The 20,365-nt window shown below is 56.4% G+C and overlaps 1 protein-coding gene across 1 annotated transcript in view; it reads left to right on the top strand.

The window, feature by feature from the left end:
- ENDOV (endonuclease V) overlaps positions 1-20,365 on the top strand; it is an 87,044-nt gene that overhangs the window by 12,333 nt on the left and 54,346 nt on the right. Inside the window, 4 exon segments of the mRNA XM_036836327.1 lie at positions 54-122; positions 485-613; positions 3,127-3,200; positions 4,044-4,102. Coding sequence (XP_036692222.1) covers positions 54-122; positions 485-613; positions 3,127-3,200; positions 4,044-4,102 — 331 coding nt within the window.

The raw sequence follows: 20,365 nt of genomic DNA on the forward strand, positions 1-20,365 counted from the left end.
TCAAGCCTTTCACCAAGAAAGGTGTTTTTCCAAGTCTTTTTTCTGTTTTCCAGATACGGCTCCTGAAGGCTGGAGGAGACTCATTTCCTCTGATGGGAGGCTCCGGGACCGTCCTGGGCATGGTGAGTGGCCAGGGGCCTGCACCCCACCGAGGCAGACCCCTCAGCTGAGGGCCAGAGGGGGCCAGGGGTCAGCACCCACGTACGTGCACGCCCCAGAACCCGTCCACGCCCCAGAACCCGTCCACCTCTCCCTATCTTCCTGCCACTCTGGCTGACCCTGCATCTTTATTTCTTCCCCTCCCCCACTGTGCTGAGGGGGCCTCTGGGCCCTCACTCGCCCCACCCTGTCCCTCAGACAAACAGCAGGAAGGTGCCCCAAGGGTGCTGCCAGTCTCCCAAGCTCCCGCCCGCCGCCCAGGACATGTCAATCCTCCAGCCCACAGAGCTTGCCCAGTGCCCTGACCTCGCCCTCCCTGTCACAGGCCCTGAAGAGCCACGACCACAGCACCAAACCCCTCTATGTCTCTGTGGGCCACAAGATGAGCCTGGAGGCAGCCGTGCGCCTGACCCATGGCTGCTGCAAGTTTCGGATCCCGGAGCCCGTGCGCCAGGTGAGTGGGCTGCCAGGTGGGTAGGCTAGCGCACGGCACCTGCTCTTCCTGTACTCCCGGGCTGAGGGTCCACAAGCACCCGTGGGAGAGTCAGTTTGGGCCACACTAGGCTCCGGAGGGGAGGAGAGGGGCCTGGAAGACGCAGAGGCCTGCCCTGCCTGGCCCGGGGGTCTGCTGTGCCCCTGCACTCAGCCTTTCAGCCTCTGGCACCCTGGGTCATCGGGAAAATCAGCTGTCAGCTCAAATGGCAGAGTGGCCTGCCAACCCCTGAGGGCCCAAGCTGCCCAGCTGGCCTGGGAGTGAGCGGCCGTCCTCGGCTCGGGGGCCCCTGCAGGGCTGCTGGGCACTGCTGAGGAAGACTTGGGCCAGGGATGCCAATCAGGAGACTCCAGGGTGTGGCCACGCCAGGCACCCAGCACCTAACTTGGGGCCCAGGGGGATCAGAACTCTGGTGAACGAGTCGGCTCAGCTAACCTCATGCAGGATGCCCTTGGGCCGCCTTGGTGGTCTTGGCCATGACAAGGTGCAGAGCGGGTGCAAGTCCCAGGGAAGCCCATGAGGCGAGGATCTGTGAGAAGCTGTCCTCAGGGAGAGGCCTGCTGGAAGAGGGGGGAAGGGCAGTCCAGGCCTGAGGACCAGCATTTGCAAAGGCCCTGGGGCAGGAAGGAGTTTGATGCCAGAAACTCAGAGGAACTTGTGGCTGGAGCCCTGGTGGGGGTGAGTGGGCGGAAGCCTGTGTGCATTGCAGGGGGACAGAACTTTAGGTTTACCACAGGGCCTTGGATGTGAGTTGGGAGGGGACACCATCAGATTTGCCTTCCCAGCAGGGACTGTATATCGCCTGCTGCTCCGTGTGTCCCTGAGGCCTGTGCTGCGTCAGCTAGAGGCAACCTGGCCTAGGTGCCACAGGCCCCCTCGGTACTCTCAGCTCAGCACCAGCTGGTGACGCCGCAAACCTGAGGGCCCTGGCTCTGCCTCGACCACCCCAAGAGCCCCGTAGCCACCACCTCGGGGTTTGGGGCCTCCCGGCTGCTGGTGTGCAGGGCAGCCTCCAGGTGGCAGCAGCAGCACGCACGCGGCTGTGGCTCTCGGCCCCTGCCAGCAGCTCTCTGGGCTGCGAAGAGTCAAGGCCTCTAGGGTGGCTTCCAGGGTGGACTTTCTAAGTGTCCACCAGCCTCAGCCTCCTTCCCTCCCCGTACAGGGTTCGTAGGTGCACAAGCCTGTGACGTGTCCTGGCCCCAGGAAGCCTTTCCTCCCCCATTCCCATCCACCTGTGCGACCTTGGGGGGTGGGGGTGACGACCCGAGATTTCTCCGCAGGCCCTCAGAGCCAGGGACTCCGCTGAGCTGGTACGGTGGGCAGGTCTCTGTTCCTTCTGTGTCTCGCTTTGCCCCAGAGTGGATGATAGCTGTGTCCTTGCAGGTGGGGGGATGCCCCATAAAGTGCCGTGAGCCCCTCAAAGGTGGGCAAGGACTGTGTGTCTGCCCTAGAGAAAAGCCAGACGTCTGCACCCAGGAGTCCACCAGCCCCATCGCTTCCAGGAACGGGGTGTGGCCCTGTCCAGTGGCACTGGTTATCTCTTGGTCCATCTTCTTCCTTGGCCCACTCACCTGTGTACACTTTGCCCTCCTGACTACTTCTGTAAGCTCTGAGGAGAAGCTGAGAGAGCGGCTTAAGGCCCGCTCCATTGGTCACAGGCCCGCTGCCCCCAGCTCCCGGGCCAGGCCGGGACAGGTTGCTGCAGGGGAAGGCGGGAGGTGCTGCCTTGCGTCTCCAGGGCCTTTCTCCCGGAGCACCCTGCCGCCCACCCTGCCCGCTTGCCCGTTCACTCTGAAGTAGAAACAGTTGGGGGGGATTAGCTGTTGTGTCCTGTAGTCACACAGCCCAAAGCGGGGCTGAGCCATCTGAGCTGGGATCAGGGGCCTCCCTGAGGCCAGGCCCCCTGGAACGGGGAGAGCCTATGGGAGAACCTGAGCCGCAAGGTCCTGGCGGCCCCACTCAGGCCTGTTCCCCTCTCCCCAGGGTGTGCCCTGATCCCAGCCTGTGGCCCACAAGCCCCCTTTCATTCCGGTGACTCTGCAGAACTTTCCAGACACTTCTCCAGGGACGGAGGTTGCAGCTGACACTAGCCAGGGAGCCAGATGAACCAAGAGTGAGGACAGACAAGCTGGGCTGAGGACAGCCTTCAGAGAAGAGGGCTTTAGCAGAGAAACTGTTGGCTCAAGCAAAACCTACAGGGAAGCACAAGCTATAAACCCACTGAAAGCCAACTGAAACAGGAGTGAGGCACCCAGCCCATTTCCTCAGGCCCTTCGGGGACATGCTGTCAAGCACCTCGACCAGAGGGCCTGACATCCTGGCACCCACGCATGATGGGGCTGCTTCTCCTTGTCCCTAAGGCTGGGCCTCCGTGGGCTTTTCCAGGAGGGGCCACCCTGTCGGGTGGGGACTGGTCCAGAGGCCAGCTTGGGACCCCAGCCATCCCCTCTCACTCGAGCCCTCCCTTTCCTCAGGCTGACATCCGCTCCCGAGACTACATTCGCAGGACCCTGGGAGTCCAAGGGGCCCCTGCCTTGCAGCCGGAAAGGTGAGTGCTGGGGTGGCTGGGTCATGCCCCTGTGGGGCCACTTCTGGTGGCTGGGCCTCTCTCGGCGGTGGCGCTGTGGCTCAGGCCAGACAGGCAGGGCCAGGCAGGGGGCGCAGGGTTCCTGAGGGGACAGGAGAAGAGCCAGCAGAATGCTGGGGGCCAGTGTGGACTCCATGTTCAGTGGGAACTGTCCAGCAACCCCCAAAGCCCAAAGCTCACCTCCCACCAGGGCACCCCCTGCTTACCTTGGTCCATTTATCTGTGAGGCACTGGGGTGTCGTGGTCTCCACAGAAAGGGTGAGGGAGTCAGATGGTCCCGGTTCATGTCCTGGCTGTGCACCTGCTGTGTCGTTTACGCTCTCAAAGCCTGTTTCCTCACCTGTGTGGTGTGCACGGTGATTCTCATCCCACTGTGCTGTGGTACAGTCACAGCCAGCAGTGGCTGGTTACTTAATCCTGACGGCACTTACCGTGAGACAGCCACTGTGATCACTTGGCCGATGAAGAGACTGAGACAGCGAGGTTGCCATTGGCAGCTTGGACATCAGGCCCATCCTCTCCCACCCGGAGTCCTTGCAAGCATGGCGTTTCCTTTGTGCTCCCTTCTCCTCCAAGCTCGTGCTGGCCTGGGCCTGGCTAAGCTGCTTTGAGAACTGTGGGAAGGTGTGGCTGGGACCCCTGAACTCTCCCAGGGGTGGGGGCTGGCCGTTGGGATCTGCCTTGCCCTCTGGCCTGGGCTCTTGCACCCCTGAGGATCCAGGTCGGCGCAGCTTCCAGGGACCACCTGGGGATCGAGGGGGGGCTCTGACGTTTGATGCTGTCATTTCTTGATGTCATTACCAGGAGCAAGAAGGCACAGAGGCCAAAGGCGTGCCCCCAGGGAGTCTCAGAAGAGCCCGCAGGTAAGGACAGGCTCCGCGAAGCCCACAGCAGAAACCCCAGGACACACCGGAGAGCCCCAGGCCCAGGTGCCCAGGGGCAGTAGGGCAAGGGCTGGGGCTGGCACCGAGCTGGATGCCAGGAAGACTCTTGGGCCGCCTGTGGCCCTGCTCCAGCTCGTCTGTAGGGACTGGGGGAGCGGCCCCCACATCAGGTGGGGCACCCTGGCCCGAGGACATGGGGACGCAGAAGGCACAGCCCTGCTCGCCCGGGAGCCTGGAGAGAGCTCAGTGGAAGACAGAGCTCACACGGCAGAGCGCCAGGCCCAGAGAGCACATGACGTTAATTTCTCAGGAGCACAGGAAGGGATTCAGAGTTCATAGGGGATTTTCTGGTGTTTTTTTGTTTTGTTCTGAAAGCGCCCAGGTGGGCTTACAGCCGCCAGACCGCACATACATGCACACCTTCTCCTTGCCTGTCTGCTCCTCTGAGTACGTGTGCCGCTTTCACTTTGTGTTCGTTTATAAACCAGCACGTCCCTCCCTGCCGACCAGCTACACCGAGCCGCTTCTGCCCTGGCCGCGGAGGGTCCAGACTGGGGTGGCTGCTGTCAGGCTTGGCCCCTGGCTGCCCAGCCGGTCTCCAGCCTGCCTGCTGCTGGGACGTGCAGGGCCAGGAGGAGGGGAGAAGAGCAGCGTCTGAGCCTGGAAAAGGCTGAGGGTGGGGGGACATACAGGGGCAGTCTGGGCTGCAGGGGTGGGGTGCCAGACAGAGGGCCGGCACCCATACCCGAGGAGATGGGTGTTGGGGGTCTGCTGTCCTGGCCACGGGCCCTGAGGACGGGCAGCCCACTGTGTTCAAGTGCCAATGGCTCTCCCCTGTTCCTGTCAACCCGACGCACTCCCCCCCCTGCCAGTCTCTTCACCCAGAGGCCGAGCCTCAAAACGCGTCTCCGCTGTGGGAGGGCAGCCCTGACTCTGGCCCCCTGCCTGGCCACTCCCCTTGGTGTGAGCTAGAGTTCCAGGGAGGCGCACGGCCCCACCCACAGCCCCTGGGTGCCTCCCAAGCAGCCCCAGTCCTCCACCTCCTCCCAGCTCACCCCCAGGTTCCCTAAGGACTCTGGAATCTTTGCTGAGTGGTGTGAAGAATCCTCGGAGGCTTTTCTTGCCGTTTATCCTGCCTCTCAGGAAGGAGCTGCCTGTCATGGTTTGACAGCCTGGGATGGAAGCCCAGGGAGGCCCCGGGTCGCAGCGCTCCTTCCACACCCTGCTCTGGTTTCTCTCCTTTCATTCAGAATGAGAAGGGAGCTCTCCTCCAGGGCCTGGGCTCCTGGAAGAAGCAAAGGGGACAAGTAAGCAAGGCAGCCAGCTATTTGGGGTCAGCTGTCCGCCTTCCCCTCCCGCTTAACCTGTGCTCCCAAAACCCTTTGTAAGGCGGGGCCAGGGGCTGCCCCACATGGTAGTAGTAGCCCCTAGTCAGGACATTGCAATAGGAAGCGGGGCCATTCCAGGGCAGGGGGCTTCGGGGTACAGAGGGCCTACTGGGGCCAGGTGGGCTGCTGGGTGCCACCCACATGCTTATGGGCTCCACTGGATGGCCCACTGGGCTCAGCAGCTTCCGGCATGTTCCACAGGTACCTTCAAGGGGACTCCTTCAGGCAGGAAGGCCTGTCCCAGGTTCTGATACGTGGTCCTCCCCAGATGTCCTCGCTGGCACATCTTTTTTCTCACCTCAGCTTCTACTGTCCACCCAGTCCTGAGACTGAGAAAAACCCCTGCTCTTCACAGCCGGTGGTACACAGGGAACCCCAGCTCACCCCACCCTCCCTAGCAGGCCCTGGGCCTTCTGCCCACTCACCCCGGGCTCTGGGATGCTGTGCCTGTGGCTTTAGAAGCTGCACCTCAGTGCCTGCGGCTTTTGGCTCCCCTGTGCCAGCAGTGCCCCAGCTCTCCCTGCCTCTGGACTGAGGCCCGGGTCTGTGTCCTGGGAGAGAAGGTGGAATGCGGCGTCTGATGGTGCTCCGAGAGGGACCGGTCCTCCCTCTCGGAACCTGTTTTCTCACGGGGATACAAGCACCTGCTTAGTCCAGTTGGGGGAGTGAGTGTGAGGACCCACGTGGAGTCTCTGCCGGCGATGGCACAGTCACTTCCCAGTTAATGAAGGATAGGGGGCGTCCAGCACCAGCTGGGCTCCACGCTGAGACATTAGTGGTCAGAGGCAGGGACAGCGTGGACTCCCGTCTGAGGCGTGCAGGAGCACGGGGCCATGGCGAAACCATCTCCCTAAAATCCCTGATGGTCACTGGGCACAAACAGGCCTGGGCAGGGTTCCACCGGGGGGTCACAGCTGGACTAAGCACAGCCATAGTCCTGGGGGCTGTCCAAGGACAAGGGAAACAGTGGCACTTGCCTGGGGCCCCAGGCAGCTGCTGCCTCATTCACACCCCTGCTGAGTGCAAGGGTGCTGAGCCACCCCAGATGTGCCCCGAGTCTGGTGCCCAGGACTCTGTGCCAGGGTGGCCCTCAGGAGACTCAGTCCCAGCCTGCCACCCATGCAGGCCCTGCCTGGCGCTCCACAACCACTGCCCTCCTAACTTCTTCCAGGTCTCTCCCTGCCCAGAGTTCATCAGGACCAGGGGGTGGGGGGGACTTAGGAGTGCAGGATGGAAACCAGGCAGAGCTGGCTGGGCCTGACGGCTTTGTACTGACTGGCCTTGGGCAAAGCTTCGGGCCTGTAATGGGGATCATACCTGTGCTGCCTCCCTGGACAGCTGCAGCCCTGTGTGGAGTGGCCATGGCACAGAGCCTGGCACGCAGTCAGTCCTTGCAAAGAAAGTGACAAGGTTTGGAGAAGTGGGGCCCACAGGGGCCAAGGTTGATGGTCATCAGTCTGCAAGGCTGTGCTAACTGCACCAATGGGAAGGGAGAAACAGGAAGTAAAGGTCCTCATTTCCTACCGAGCTCCTCCCACCACCCCAAGCCGCCAGAATGCAGGTCCCGCAAGGGCTGGGCAGGAAGGACTGTGACTCCCCGGCCCCAACTGCACCTTCCCCTTCAACGCCTGCCCCACGCACATGCCAACAGGAGAGCTTCCCATGGTGCCGGGAGGCTCAGGGTGATGTCCGCAGCAGCATCCCCTGGGGACCCATCTCTAAGACAGGCACAGAGATGGCCGAGACCTCCTAGTGGAGTGGGACTGGGGCTCTGCTTAAAGCCACTGCTTCCTCACTGACCAGAGGAGTCAAGTGGGCCCCCTGGGCTGAGGCATGGACTGCTGTGGGGACCCAGTCCCCTCCACTTCAGTGAGAAGCAGACAGAGCCTAAGATCAGTTTGCAGACAACTGAAAACCTGAGTGGTTTTTGTTTGTTTCAAGGTTAAAGTCATGTAACAAGTCACCATTTTAACATCTTTAAGTGTACTGTTAATTGGCTTTTAGTATATTCAGAGTCTTGTGCAGGCACACCACTATCTAGTTCCAGAACTTTTTCATCCCGCGTCCATTAGCAGTCACTCTCCTCCCCCCCTCCCCCCCCACCCCAGCCCCTGGCAACCACTAATGGGCTTCCTGTTTCTGTGGACTTGCCGATTCTGGGTACCTCATAGGAATGGAGTCACACAAAGTATGTGACCTTTATGTCTGGCGTCTCTCCTTAGCATGATGTTTTCAAGGTTCATCTGTGTTGTAACATGGATCAGTACTTTTTTTTATGGCCAAATAATATTCTGTTGTATGGATAGGCCACATTTTGTTTATCCATTCATCTACTGATGAATATTTGGGTTATTTGGGGCTATGATGAATAATACTGCTATGCGAATCGACGTACAAGTTTTTGTGTGAACTTACGTTTTTAGTTCTCTTGGGAGTGGAATTTCATGATAACTCTCTGTTTAACTTTTTGAGGAATAGCCATACTATTTTCCTACTGTTTTCCGTGGTGGCTGCACCTTTTTACAACCCCACCAGCAACACAGGGTTCTAAGTTCTCCACATCCTCACCAACACTTGTGATTATCTGTCTTTTTGATTCTGGCTATGCTAGTGTATGTGAAATGGTATCTCATTGTGGTTTTGATTTGTATTCCCCTAATGGCTAATGATCTTGAGCCCCTTTTCATGTGCGTATTGGCTATTTGTATGTCTTCCTGGGAGAAATGTCCACTCAAATTCTTTGCTGTTTTTAAAATTGGGTTGTTTGTCTTTCTGTCATTGAGCTGTACGAGTTCTTTATATGTCCTGGGTACCAGACCCATTTCAGTTATATAATTTACAAATAGGTTCTCCCATTTTGTGGGTTGTCTTTTCATTTTCTTGATAACGTCCTTTGAATGAAAGTTTTAAAATTTGATGAAATCCAGTTTATCTGTTTTTCACTTGTTGCCTGTGCTTTTGGTGTCATAACGAAGAAACCATTGCCGAACCTGATGTCACAAAGATTTCCTCCTATGTTTTCTTCTAAGAGTTTAATAGTTTCAGCTCTTACATTTAGATCTTTGATGCATTTTGAGGTAATTTTTGTACATGGATATTTGGGTCTCTTGCAATTCCATATGAATTTTAGAACCAGCTTGTCCATTTCTGCCCCCAAAAAAGGCAGTTCGAATTTTGATAGTGATTGCACTGATCAATTTGTAGAGCATTGCTGTCTTTTTTTTCTTTAATAAGTTATTTTTTTAAATAAATTCATTTTATTTATTTATTTTTGGCTGCTTTGGGTCTTCGTTGCTGCGCGCAGGCTTCTCTCTAGTTGCAGCGAGCGGGGGCTACTCTTCGTTGCAGTGCGTGGGCTTCTCATTGCGGTGGCTTCTCTTGTTGCAGAGCACAGGCTCTAGGCGCGCAGGCTTCAGTAGTTGTGGCACGCAGGCTCAGTAGTTGTGGCTCATGGGCTCTGGAGCACAGGCTTAGTAGTTGTGGCGCACAGGCTTAGTTGCTCCGTGGCATGTGGGATCATCCCGGACCAGGGCTCTAATTTCTTTCAACGATGTTTTGTAATTTTCATTGTACACGCCCTGTACTTCCTTTGGTAAAATTTATTACTGAATATTTTATTCTGTTTGATGCTATTGTAAATGGAATTGTTTTGTTCATTTTATTTTTGGATTGTTCATTGCTAGTGTATAAAAATACAGTTGATTTTTGTATCTTATATCTGGCAACTTTGCTGTATTCATTTATTAGCTCTAATTGTGTGTGTGTGTGTGTGTGTGTGTGTGTTCTTTAAGGGTTTTATATATCAGATCATGTCTTATGTGAATATAGTTTTACTTTTATTTCTTCCTTTCCAATCTGAATACCTTTTATATCTTGTTCTTGCCTGGTTGTCCTGGCTGGAACCTCCAGTGCAATGTTGAATGGAAGTAGGGAGAGTAGACGTCCTTGTCTGGTGCCTGATCTTAGGGGGAAAGCTTCACCAGAGTATGACGTTAGCTGTGGGTTTTCCATAGATGCCCTTGATCAGGTTGAGGAAGATCCTTCTATTCCTAGTTTCTCTGTGTTTTTATCATGAAAGGGTGTTGGATTTATCAAATGCTTTTTCTGCACCTATTGAAATGATCATTTTCCTTCATTCTGTTAATGTGGTGTGTTATATTGATTGACTTTCATATTTTGAACCACTCTTGAATTTATGGAATAAATCCTTCTCGGTCATGGTATATAATCCTTTTACTAAGCTGCTGAATTTGATTTGCTAGTATTTTGTTGAGGATTTTTACATCTATATTCATAAGGTATACTGGTCTGTACTTTTCTTGTGATGTCTTTGTCTGGCTTTGATATGAGGGTAGTACTGGCTTCATAGAATAGTTAGGAAGTGTTCCCTCCTCTGAGAAGGATTGGTGTTGATTCTTGTTAAACCTTTGGTAAAATCACCTGTGAAGCCAGCTGGCTCTGTGCTTATCTTTGTTGGGAGGGGTTTTGATTACTGATTCACTCTCTTTATTTGTTATAGGTCTATGAAGATTTTCTATTTCTTCAATCAGTTGGTAGTTTGTGTGTTTCTAGGAATTTGTCCATTTCATCCAGATTATCTAATGTGTTGGCCTACAATTGTTTGTGATATTTTCTTTCTATTTCTATAAAGTTGGTAGTAGTGTCTCCACTTTGCTTATTGACTTTAGTGGGTTAGTCTGGCTGTGAGTGGTTTTTCTAAGGAGCCCTCTCCCCACCCCCAAGATGCCACTGTTAGTGCCCCTGGCTTGAGTGGGGAGTGGGAGGGCAGCGTCCCCTGCAAGATTCAGAGGGTCAAGACTCAACCTACCTCTGCTTTCAAGAGTTTCCAGTTCTGCCCACAAGCCCCAAAGGGTGTAAATCCCACCCCATCAGAAACTAATTATGGCCCCAATAAATCCTGGGCCTGACCTCAGGGGGGGAGTAGGGTTCCAGGAGAACCAGTTGGAGGATAGCAGAGACATTGTATAACCCTGGGTGGGCTGAGTTGGGGGGGGGGTTAAGCCTGGCATGGAAGGCTTGTGGGCAGAGGTGGGGGTGTCTGAACCTTAAAGGGACGAGAGTTTCAGCTACAGCCTGATGGAAGAGAATCTGCAGCAGTGCGTGGTGCCATTGGCCCCTTGGCCCTGTCTACTGGCTACACCAAGGCCGTATCAGAGATAAGATGAAGAGGTAGAGCATGTCAGCAGCTTGCTGGGACCCCTGGCTCACCCCAGGGTGGTGGGTGTGGCTATAGCCCTGAGCATCTTGGAGGGATGGGCCATGCTGAGAGTTCATGTGGAGGGGTTGGGGAGGCTGTGGGAGTGCAGAAGCAACTAGAAGGGGCTGAGGTGGTGCCTGGGGACCTACTGGCTGGGGTCATTCATGGGAGAGCGGGAAAGCAGTGGGACTGGGAATGGGGAGGGGGTTTGGGGGTGGCATGTCCTGCCCACCTCTATCCCCCACCCCCAGAGGCTCTACCCTGCAGAAGGCTACACAGGAGCCCTAAGTGCAGTGGTGTCTGGCCTTCTTCTCACAGAACCTTAAAAATAGGGCCGAGATGATATCCATCTTCGCAGATCACAGCCCACCCCAGAACCAAGAATAAATCTCGAAACACTCAATAATTCAAGTTGGATCCAAATAGATTTTTCTGTTAGCCTGGCAGCCTCTGTGCCCCTTCCCTGCATCCCCAGGGGCTGAGCCTGAGAGGCACCCACGAGGTGGTGGGCTGGCCTGACCATTGCAGGTCACACCCAGGCCCCTCAGGACACCCGCCTCCAGGACCCCAGTCTGCCCACGCTCCCCTCACCTGGAGGAGTCAGGAAGGGAGGACACCCAGGGCTGGGAGTCCTTCATGATCAGGTCAAGGAGGAGGCCCACCCATGTTCCTAGCCGTCCCAAGGATACCTCCCTTGCCCCCCTACTTTCTGATCACAGGCATTGGCCTGTTTGAGCTTGGGTCTGAGCCAGGCTTCTTGGCCCCTTTGACCACACCTCCCCTCCCCTCCTAGGCTCCTGGGGTCTCAACTTCCCAAGGCTCAAGGGCCAGCCTGGGCTCCAGGGGAGCAAATCCCCCCACTTAGGCCCCAGTCACTGGTGCACACACACCCCTCAGGGTCTGCATTCCTGCCTCCTCCTGGAAGGGTCCCTAAAGGGGCTTCACCTGGGGCTCTGTGGCCTGGCGTGAACAGCTGGGGCAAGGAAGCAGGGCCCAGGTTCCCGCCCAAGGCCTCTGCATTTGCTGGGGGTGGGGGGGTCCTCATTGGCCTGGCCCACCCACCGCAGGTTTGGCCCAGCCCCAGCAGTCCCTGTTGCACTGCCCTGGCCAGGCCTGAGTGGAGTTTTACCAAATTATTAATTAAAGGCATAGGCATGCGGCAGCTCTGACATCCAAATGAATAACACACTGGGTAATTAGGAGAGGTGTCAGGGAAATGATGGAGCATGGCCCGCTATCCCCAATTCACCTCCCTGGGAAGCAGGAGCAACTTCTCCGTTTCCTGCCATGATGGGCGGTACTGGAGGCGGGGTAGGGAGTGCAGGCCAGAGGGGCCAGGGCACAGCTGTTGCTTGTGGACAGGGCTGGGTCTTCCCCGGTCTGGTTGCTCTCCACCCAACCGGGAGAAGACCTGGGAACAGGGCGCAGAAGGCAGGAGGTGGGCTAATGGAAGAAGGATGCGGTCCCAAGACAGATAGGCAAGCCGACCTGGAGCGACTCAGAGAGAAAGAGAGAGACTGGGGGAGACCGCTGGAGGCCCGTGGCGGGGCAGGGGAGGAAGGATCCAGACCCGACTCCAGCACACTGGGGGTCCTGCCCTGGAAGAAGAGACGGCTCCCTAGGCCCTTCTTTGGGGCTGCAGGGGCCTGATAGAGAGCTGGGAGTAGAGAGCAGGCTGGAGTAGTTTTGTCTTTTAGTTACTTAAATTGCACTGGTGTTTTGGTGGTGTTTTTTTTTTTTAATCAAGGTTATAAACGTACATAGTTTAAATAGTCAGATAGTTCTATAAGACTTGTAACGAAAACCCAGTAGCTCCTTATTCACCCACCCCTCTCCTCTCCTGACTTCGCCTGCTCAGAGGCAAAATTTTGTTATTTTAGTTTTCTTTGGTGTGGGGGTTTTTCATATTCTAAATAACATGCTAATGCTGCCTTTCTTTTTTTTCTTTTTCTGTTTTTTTTAGATTTAGAAATTATCCATTGACTTTCTGCCATGGAGGTTGAGAGTTTGTTCCTTCTCACGTAGCCTCTCATACACTTTCCTTCCACCCATCTTCTCATTTTCATTGAATCAGAATTCAGTGTCTGTGTTATTCTTTCTTTGCACATACTGTTCACAGCTGAGTAATGTAATGTAATTACATCTCCTTTTTTGTACAACCTCTTGTTTTTCCTGCACGTGATAATTGCCTCATGTTTTGGATTTGGTTTATTTTCTGTGTATCCGTTACTTATTCCCAAACCCTGCAATGAAATATAAATCTCTTTTTGGTACATTCAGAGCATCAGGCCATCTTGAATTTATTTTTTCCTCAGAGCCTGTGGTAGCCAGCTTCCAAGACGGCCTCCTGGGGCTGGTGTCGCCCTGTGGCCACACTGAACCAGGTCACTTATGCAATGACCGATGGAGGTGCATAAGCGAGGGCGTGTCACTTCTGATACTAGGCCTGAAACACACTGGGACTTCTGTCTTGTTGGTGCCCCCTCCCTTTCTCTCCCCCCTCATCATTCACCTTGAGAGAAGTCAGCTGCTGTGTTGTAAACTGCTCTGTGAAGTCCACGTGGCAGAGAACTGAGCCCACCTGCCAGTCACCATGTGAGGGAGCCATCTTGGAAGTGCACCCTCCAGCCCTGCTCAAGCCTTCAGATGCCCCCAGCCCTGGCTGTCATCTGTCTGCGACCTCATGAGAGACCCTGGGACAGAACCAGCTAGCCAGTCTGCTTCCAGGTTCCTATCCCTCAGAAACTGTGAGATAATAGACCTTTGTTCTGGAATAATATTTTTATGCAGCAAAACATAACTAATACAGAGCCACTCCTCCCATACCCACCTGTCCTGGTTGCCTTGTATACCTGATTCACATCCATCACCAGGGACCTCTCTCCACCCTCATTTTGCTCCGGCTCCTTGTTATAATGGTATGCGTCATCTAGTGTCTTCTTGAGAACTACAACCCCACCCTAGCCCCACCGTAGAAACTGGGGAGACCTTGGAAAGGGGCTTTTTTAAGTACCCAGAAGAGTCCTTGTTTCTAAGGCACAGGGACACCACGACGTCTTTCAGGAGTCTGTCAGTAACCTCAAGATGGGCCACATTGTCCTGTCTCTCCCAGGTGGGTGGGAAATCTGTTCCCTCCTCTGGGCCTGCAGCGCTGTGTGGGGCAAGGCCACCGCCGTCCACGGTGCTGAACTCAACGCCGTCATGTTGGCCTCGGGTGCCAGCCCCAGATGCTGGGTGGCCTCAGCTCTAGCTTTCCTCCTCTTCCACCCAGATCCCCTCTGTCCAGGCCTCACCTTTCTGCACTAGGCTGTCTTCCTGCTCAGGGCTCCTTCTCGTTCTTGTAAGCAGACCCCACATGGGCTCTGCAGACAGGCTTGAATCCTGAAGTAAGATCCTGTAGGTGCTTGAGCTGAGAACTCTCCAGATTACATGTGACAGAAGCAAACTTAAACCACCTTAAGCAAATAATAGGGGCTTGTTAGTTCACTCCAGGGCAGAGCTGGCTGTGAGTGGCCTGGCTGCAACATACGTCTGCCCTCTCCCTCTGTGCCGTTCCCAGGGGGCCTCCCCTCTGGGTGCTGGATGGCTGGCAGCAGCCCCAGCTTACTTTCTCCCCTGTGGTGTTCCCAGGCAAAGTGCAGCCTCTATCCTAAAGGCTCCATCCAAAGCCCCAGGCCCTGGGTTCTGGATGGACTGTTATCACTGCTTAATGTTATCACTGTGGCTGGAGGGGAGGGGGAACCATGTGTGCCTGGAGCCGGGGAGTGGAGTCAGCCACAGCGCATCTCATGGAGGGGCGTTCCTCAGTGGGCAGAGCACTGTCACCAGAAGAAGGCACACCTGATTGGGGAAACTGAGGGGAGGGGACCCCAGGCTCTCTGAGGATGCTCTGTTCCCAAGGCCCTAAGAAAGCACCGTCTCTTCCCAGCAGTGCCCCATCTTGTCTCCGGGCAATTCTCTTCCCATACCAGCAGGGAATGGCATGATTAAAGCTCCATTATTAACTTGCCAATCTTATTTCTGGGGCACAGATGCTGACGGCTTAGGGGACCCAGTTGGCATATAACGAGGTCTCTGTGACAAGTTACTTGGGTGTCAATTAACTATCTAGAGAAATGTCAAGCGGGATCTGTCATGCTGGTGGTGAGGGGCAGCCAATTAACCCGGAGTGGTTAATCCAATCCACGCAATCGCCTGCCTCAGCCTCCGGCAGGGCTGGGAATGAGGAAGAAGACCTAGGGTGTGGGGTAGGCGGGGCCTGGCCTCCATCTCCCTGGGACACACTTCTGCAGTCACACTGGGGTGCTCAGCACATGGCTCTTGCCTTGCAGCCTGATTCTGTCCATTCTTTCATTCATTCCACAGCCACCTGCTGGGTCAGGCCTGAACTGGTCACTGCTGGTCAGGGGGTGGGACAGTGCTGGGGAAGGACAAATGTGCAGACAGGTGTCCATGACTTGCGTGGTCTCCACAGGATCCAATATGGATAAGAGTGTCCTCAGGGAAGGGTAAACTCTAAAGGGGTGAGGGCAGGGCAGGGAGGTGAAGGAGGAGTGGCCAGGTCCCGGGTGGCAGTCAGGTGGAGGGCACCCAGGACAGCGCAGACACAGAACAGTACCCCGGTCCCAGTGCTCGGAGCCTTTGGCAATCAACTGGCAGACCTGAGCACAATCCAGCTACCCGACTCTGAGCCATAGGACTTGGAGACAGTTTCTTCAAACTTTTCTAAACCTGTTTTCTCACCTGTAAAATGGGGCTAAAAGCCCCCAGTTCCCAGGAGTGTTGTGAGAGCGAATGGGGCCCTGTGTAGACATGCCTGGCCCAGCACAGGTGCTGGCTGAATTTGCATCCCCCTCCTCCCTGCAGGTGAAGCCTTGGTCCCCAGCTCACTAGTGGGAGGCTCAGATGGAGCACGTGCTGGGGAGAGGCACAGGATGAGGCATGCAGCCTGGGAGGAGAAGGGCATCCTGGAGGGGGTGGTGTGGGCTGGCCAGCGGGCCCACAGGCAGACACGAAGCTGAGGGGCAGGGTTCAGGGACTCTGGCTACCCCACACGGTCACACCATGCCATTTGGGTTTTGCTTGTTTTCAGGAAAGCACACTGGTCACCTGGAGGTGGGTCCCTCTGGTGAGGACCAGTGACCATGCTCTGATCCCACCCTCTTCCCATGCCTCTGCCCGCACCATCCCCCCACCTGGCCCGCCCCTCTGGTAGTGGTGACCCCCCCCACCCCACCCTGTGGTAGCCCCCACCCGATGTCTGCTCGGCAGGTGATTGGCAGCTGCCACTTCCCAGCCCCCCAGCTACAGCGCCTCATGCTTATTCATGACACTGACATATGGCACCTCCGTGGGGGGGGGGGATCGGAGGGAGCTGCCAATTGTGAGAGTGCAGCGTGTCCCCATTCGAGCCCTGCTGAAGGAAAACAAATGCAAGATGTGAGGGGAGCAGAGGCGGCCTGGGGGCGTGCGTGTGTGTGTGCGTGTGCTTGCCTGCACCGAGGGGGCGCTGGGAGGAGGGGAGGAAAACAAAGGGTGAAGGTGGGGGAGAAAGGGAGGCTGCAGGGCTTGGAAGTGAGCTTTGTTTGTCGTGGCTTCTGCCGTCTCAGTTAACGGGGTCCTCAGAGGCCAAGCTGTCCATCCCTCTGCCCCAGGCAGGCTGGCTCACACCAGCCTAAGACCCCTTTCACCTCGCTCCCCCTCACCTCTCACATGGGACACTGGGCTAGAGGCCGTGAACAAGATAAGGGCTCAGCAGCCAGCAGCCCCATTTGCAGATCGTTGAAATGTTCTAATTCTTTCTAGAATCAGGCAAATTTAGCTAATGTCAAGCCAGAGTCCATAGGGCTCCAGACTTAGCCAATTTATTTTCCTGTTTTTATTGAGGAAGAGTATGTGCACCACCCCCCAGCAGTTCCCCTCCCCCAGGCTGGGCTGGCCCTCCAGTGCTCTGCTGGCCACCCACGGGCTACAAAGCTCTGTTCCTTGGCTGGGGAGGGCAGAGCAGAGACAAAGGCCGAGCTCTCGGGGTCCTCAGCCAGCCCCTCCTCCTGGACCCAGGGCTGGAGGCTGCTACCATGGAAACGAGGCTCTTTGCCAACTGGCCACGTGCATCCTGGAAACAGTAGGTGAGTCCAGGAATCAGTGGGTCCAGGAACTGTGACCACCTCCCAGGAGGCCCAGCCCTAGGGTCCCTTGACCCTGCTCTGCCATCTACCCCCATTGGTTGTAAGAACTCAGGAGAGAGAGAGAGAAGCTTGCTGAGGGAGCCTGGGATGAGGCTGGGGCCAAGAGAGAGTGAGGAGCCCCATGAGGCCCAGCCGAGGGTCCCACACTTGTACAGGAGCTGGATGCTCTGAACCCTCTTCCACAAGCCTTCACACGCGCTTTGTGCAGTGGCTGACCCTGTGGGGTCTGTCCATGGAGTCCACCAATCCCCTCACTTTAGGCCTTCCCCAGGGAGTCAGAGAGCTGGAGAAGCCTGTCCCCCAAGGGTGCAGCCTGCTAGAGAGCTGCCCATCCAGCAACTCCCTCCCAGGACACTCTGATTCCGGCCTCAGACACCCTGGTCCCCAGCCCTGGTAGGCTGTCTGGGTGTCCTGACCCCCTCCTGGCCCAGCCTTGGATGAGGGGCCCCTGCCCCAGCCAAGTGTCACGTGAGCCCTGCGCTGGGCTGGCATGCTCTCGTCCGGCAGGCGCAGGGCCGCTGCGCTTCAGGCACCGCTGTACATAGAGGCATCTGCTGTTCACTGTCTCCGGGCAGATGGGCTGCCAGTGAGCTAAGTGTGTGCGGGGGAAGGGGTGCCATAGGAACCCCTTCCCGCGGTAGCATGGGGGCGGGAGAGGCAGGCGCCTGCCTAGGGAGAGCGGGGAGCACACAGGAGGGAGGGGCTAGGATCGCATGGGCTCCCCGTTTGGGGTGAGGCCTGTGGTGCTGGTTCCTGGGCAAGGAAATCCCAGCAGGACCGCCGAGGGGAAGGGAAGCCTGGAAGCACTGGCCGAGGCAGGGATCCCCCTGTCACCACTGGCTGGCTGGCCTTGGGCAGGTCCCTTGCCTCTCAGGGCCCGAGGGAGTGGGTCTGGATTGTCTTCAGGATGCCTTCCAGTTCCTAAACCCTGAGCTTCGGCAGGATGGGGGCAGCCTGCCATCTGAGGGACCTCCTGCGTGGCAGGGGAGGCGGGGACGACACACCAGCACAGTCTGCTGTGGCTCCTAGAGAGGTTAGGGTAGCGCTGTGTGTCAGGTGAGGTCACTCTGCAGAGTGGGACTCAGCGCCGGCTTTTGCAGCCCTGCCTGGCCGCAGCGGGAACCACGCAGTGTGGGTCCCGGCAGGTGATGGGGGCAGGATGCCGGCTGAGGTGGGAGCCCTGCCCTGATACAGACCTGGCTGCCCCAAAGCCCAGCCTGCTGGACCTGGACCTGGGGCCCATGAAGGGGGAAGTGTGGGAAAGTCGACAAGGAAACAGCCCAAGACCACCGACAGCCTCGGAAACGCACCCATGGGGCAGCAGGAGGGCCTAGGGCAGGGGTGGGGGAGGTCCACTGGGCAAACCCCAGAATCCTGCTCTGGGAAAACCTAAAGGCTCCTCATTCATAATGATGGTGAGCAGAGCCACTGGGGCCTGGCTCAGCACCCCCTCGTGTGCCAGATGCCACCCTGAGCACTTGGCACCGTGGCCTTCAGTAATCGGCCCAGTAGCGGGGGAAGCAGCCATTACCCCACTAGACAGGGGTGGAGACTGAGGCTTAGAAAGATTACGTGGCTGGCAGAGGCCTGTGGGCCAGTTGGTGGCTGAGCTGGGAATGGAGCCCGAGGCCAGCTGGCTGCACAGCCCTGATGGTCAGCTCGACCCCCTGGGCACCCTGCTGCTAGGTGCCTTGACCCTCCACAGCTCCAGAAGCCCAGGGGAGAGTGCCAGGTGCCTGGTGTCCCCTCCTCCTTCCTCCGTCCCTGGGAGGCCCCCACCCCACCCCTGCAGCCGCCTCCACCCGCCTGGCTGCAGTGTGACTCAGCTCAGCTGTTCCTCAGCCACTGTGCTGGCTGGTGCTTGCCTTTCTTCTTCTTTTCCAACATGTGACATTGCCACTGTGCTGTGGCACAGTGACTGCCTCTGCCCAGGACTGTCCGTGGTGGCCCCAGCTTGAGGTGGCCAAGGTGGCCAGGTGGCCGGGCCTCACTCCCAGACTCTGGTCATGGGCAGAGAGACTGTCACCTCCAGAGCAGGCACAGTCCTCACCTTAGTTCCGCCTGACTCGGGCACAGTGCCAGGGGACACCTGTCCAAAGTCACCCTTCGCAGCTGCCTCAAGGACCTGTGTCCTTGACATTGTAGGTTGGGCATCAAGAGGCCAGAAACCCTTCTAGGGAGGGTAACCCGGAGGGGATGGCCAGAGCCCCACTTTTCAAGAAAGGGGTAAGAAATGGAGAGATGTGTCCTGGAGAAGACTGGGGCAGGGGCATTGCCCATTGCCAAGGCGGGGGGTAGGGGGGTGAGTTACACAAAGAAGGAAGGGCTTTCCCTCAATGAAGGAAGACTCCCTGATACTTGGGACTGTCAGTGGAATTCGCTGTTTTGTTAGGTGGTGAATTCCCTGTTCATAGGAAGATTGAAGCTGTGACATGGACAGGATTCTTCATGGGGTTGAGCCCGGTGTGGTGGAGTTGGTGGGAAGAGCATTAAAAGCTGGCGTTAGACATTTCGGGTTTGAGTCTCAGGTTTGTGTAAACTCAGGCAAGTCATTAAACCTCTCAGAGCCTCAGTCTCCTCTTCTGTAAAATGGGATTAGTATCTCCTTCACAGGCAGCAGTGAGGATCCCAGGAGACAGTGTAGGATAAAGGGCAGTGTAAACTGCAGAGTGCACACACATGTTTTTATATTCTGGTTCTGACCCATGCATCTTGCATCTTGAAGGTTCTCCATCTCTGAGAGCATTTTCTGCCAAGGATGGGAATGAGCCCCATCAGAAGAAATGGCCCAAACTCCAACAGAGAATTTGGGGAAGAGGAAAGGAAGCGCTTTGGGAGGTGGGAAGTCAAAAGATGAAGGGATTGTGGGACCCACCCTTCCCCTTGGGCAGGAGGGGCAGGGCAGCTTCTTCTGCCTCCTGGACTTGGAGATCTTGGGGGTCTGAGGCGCAGGGGGGCCTGCGAGCCCTCAAGGAGATGGGGTGTTCATGATGCCTGGCCTTGGGGAAAACACAATGATGGGGATACGGGAGGTGGTGGGAAGCTCTGTCTGGGCAGCCACAAGCTGACTTGGGGTTTGAGTAGCAAAAGGAGATTCGACAGCCCCATGGATGCTCGGCTGGGGCAGCTGGTTTCTCCTGCCCGAACGTCCCTTTGCACCTCACCTCTTCCTCTTCTCCCTTGCTCCCTTCTCAGTGCCCATTTCTCATGCCTCTTGGAGTGGTTGAATGGCTGGGTGCCCAAAGATGGAATCCTAGAACCTCAGAACGTGACCATACTTAGAATAGAGTCTTTGCAGATATAACCAAGTTCAGGATTTTGAGATGAGATCATCCTGGATTAGAGTGGGTCCTAAATCCAGTGTCAGGTGTCAGAAGAGAAAAGCAGAGGGAGATTTGAGACTTAGACCCAAGAGACGACCATGTGAAGTTGGAGGCAGAGACTGGAG

The sequence above is a fragment of the Balaenoptera musculus genome, chromosome 20 (genome assembly GCF_009873245.2).
Source record: "Balaenoptera musculus isolate JJ_BM4_2016_0621 chromosome 20, mBalMus1.pri.v3, whole genome shotgun sequence".
NCBI lineage: Eukaryota > Metazoa > Chordata > Mammalia > Artiodactyla > Balaenopteridae > Balaenoptera > Balaenoptera musculus.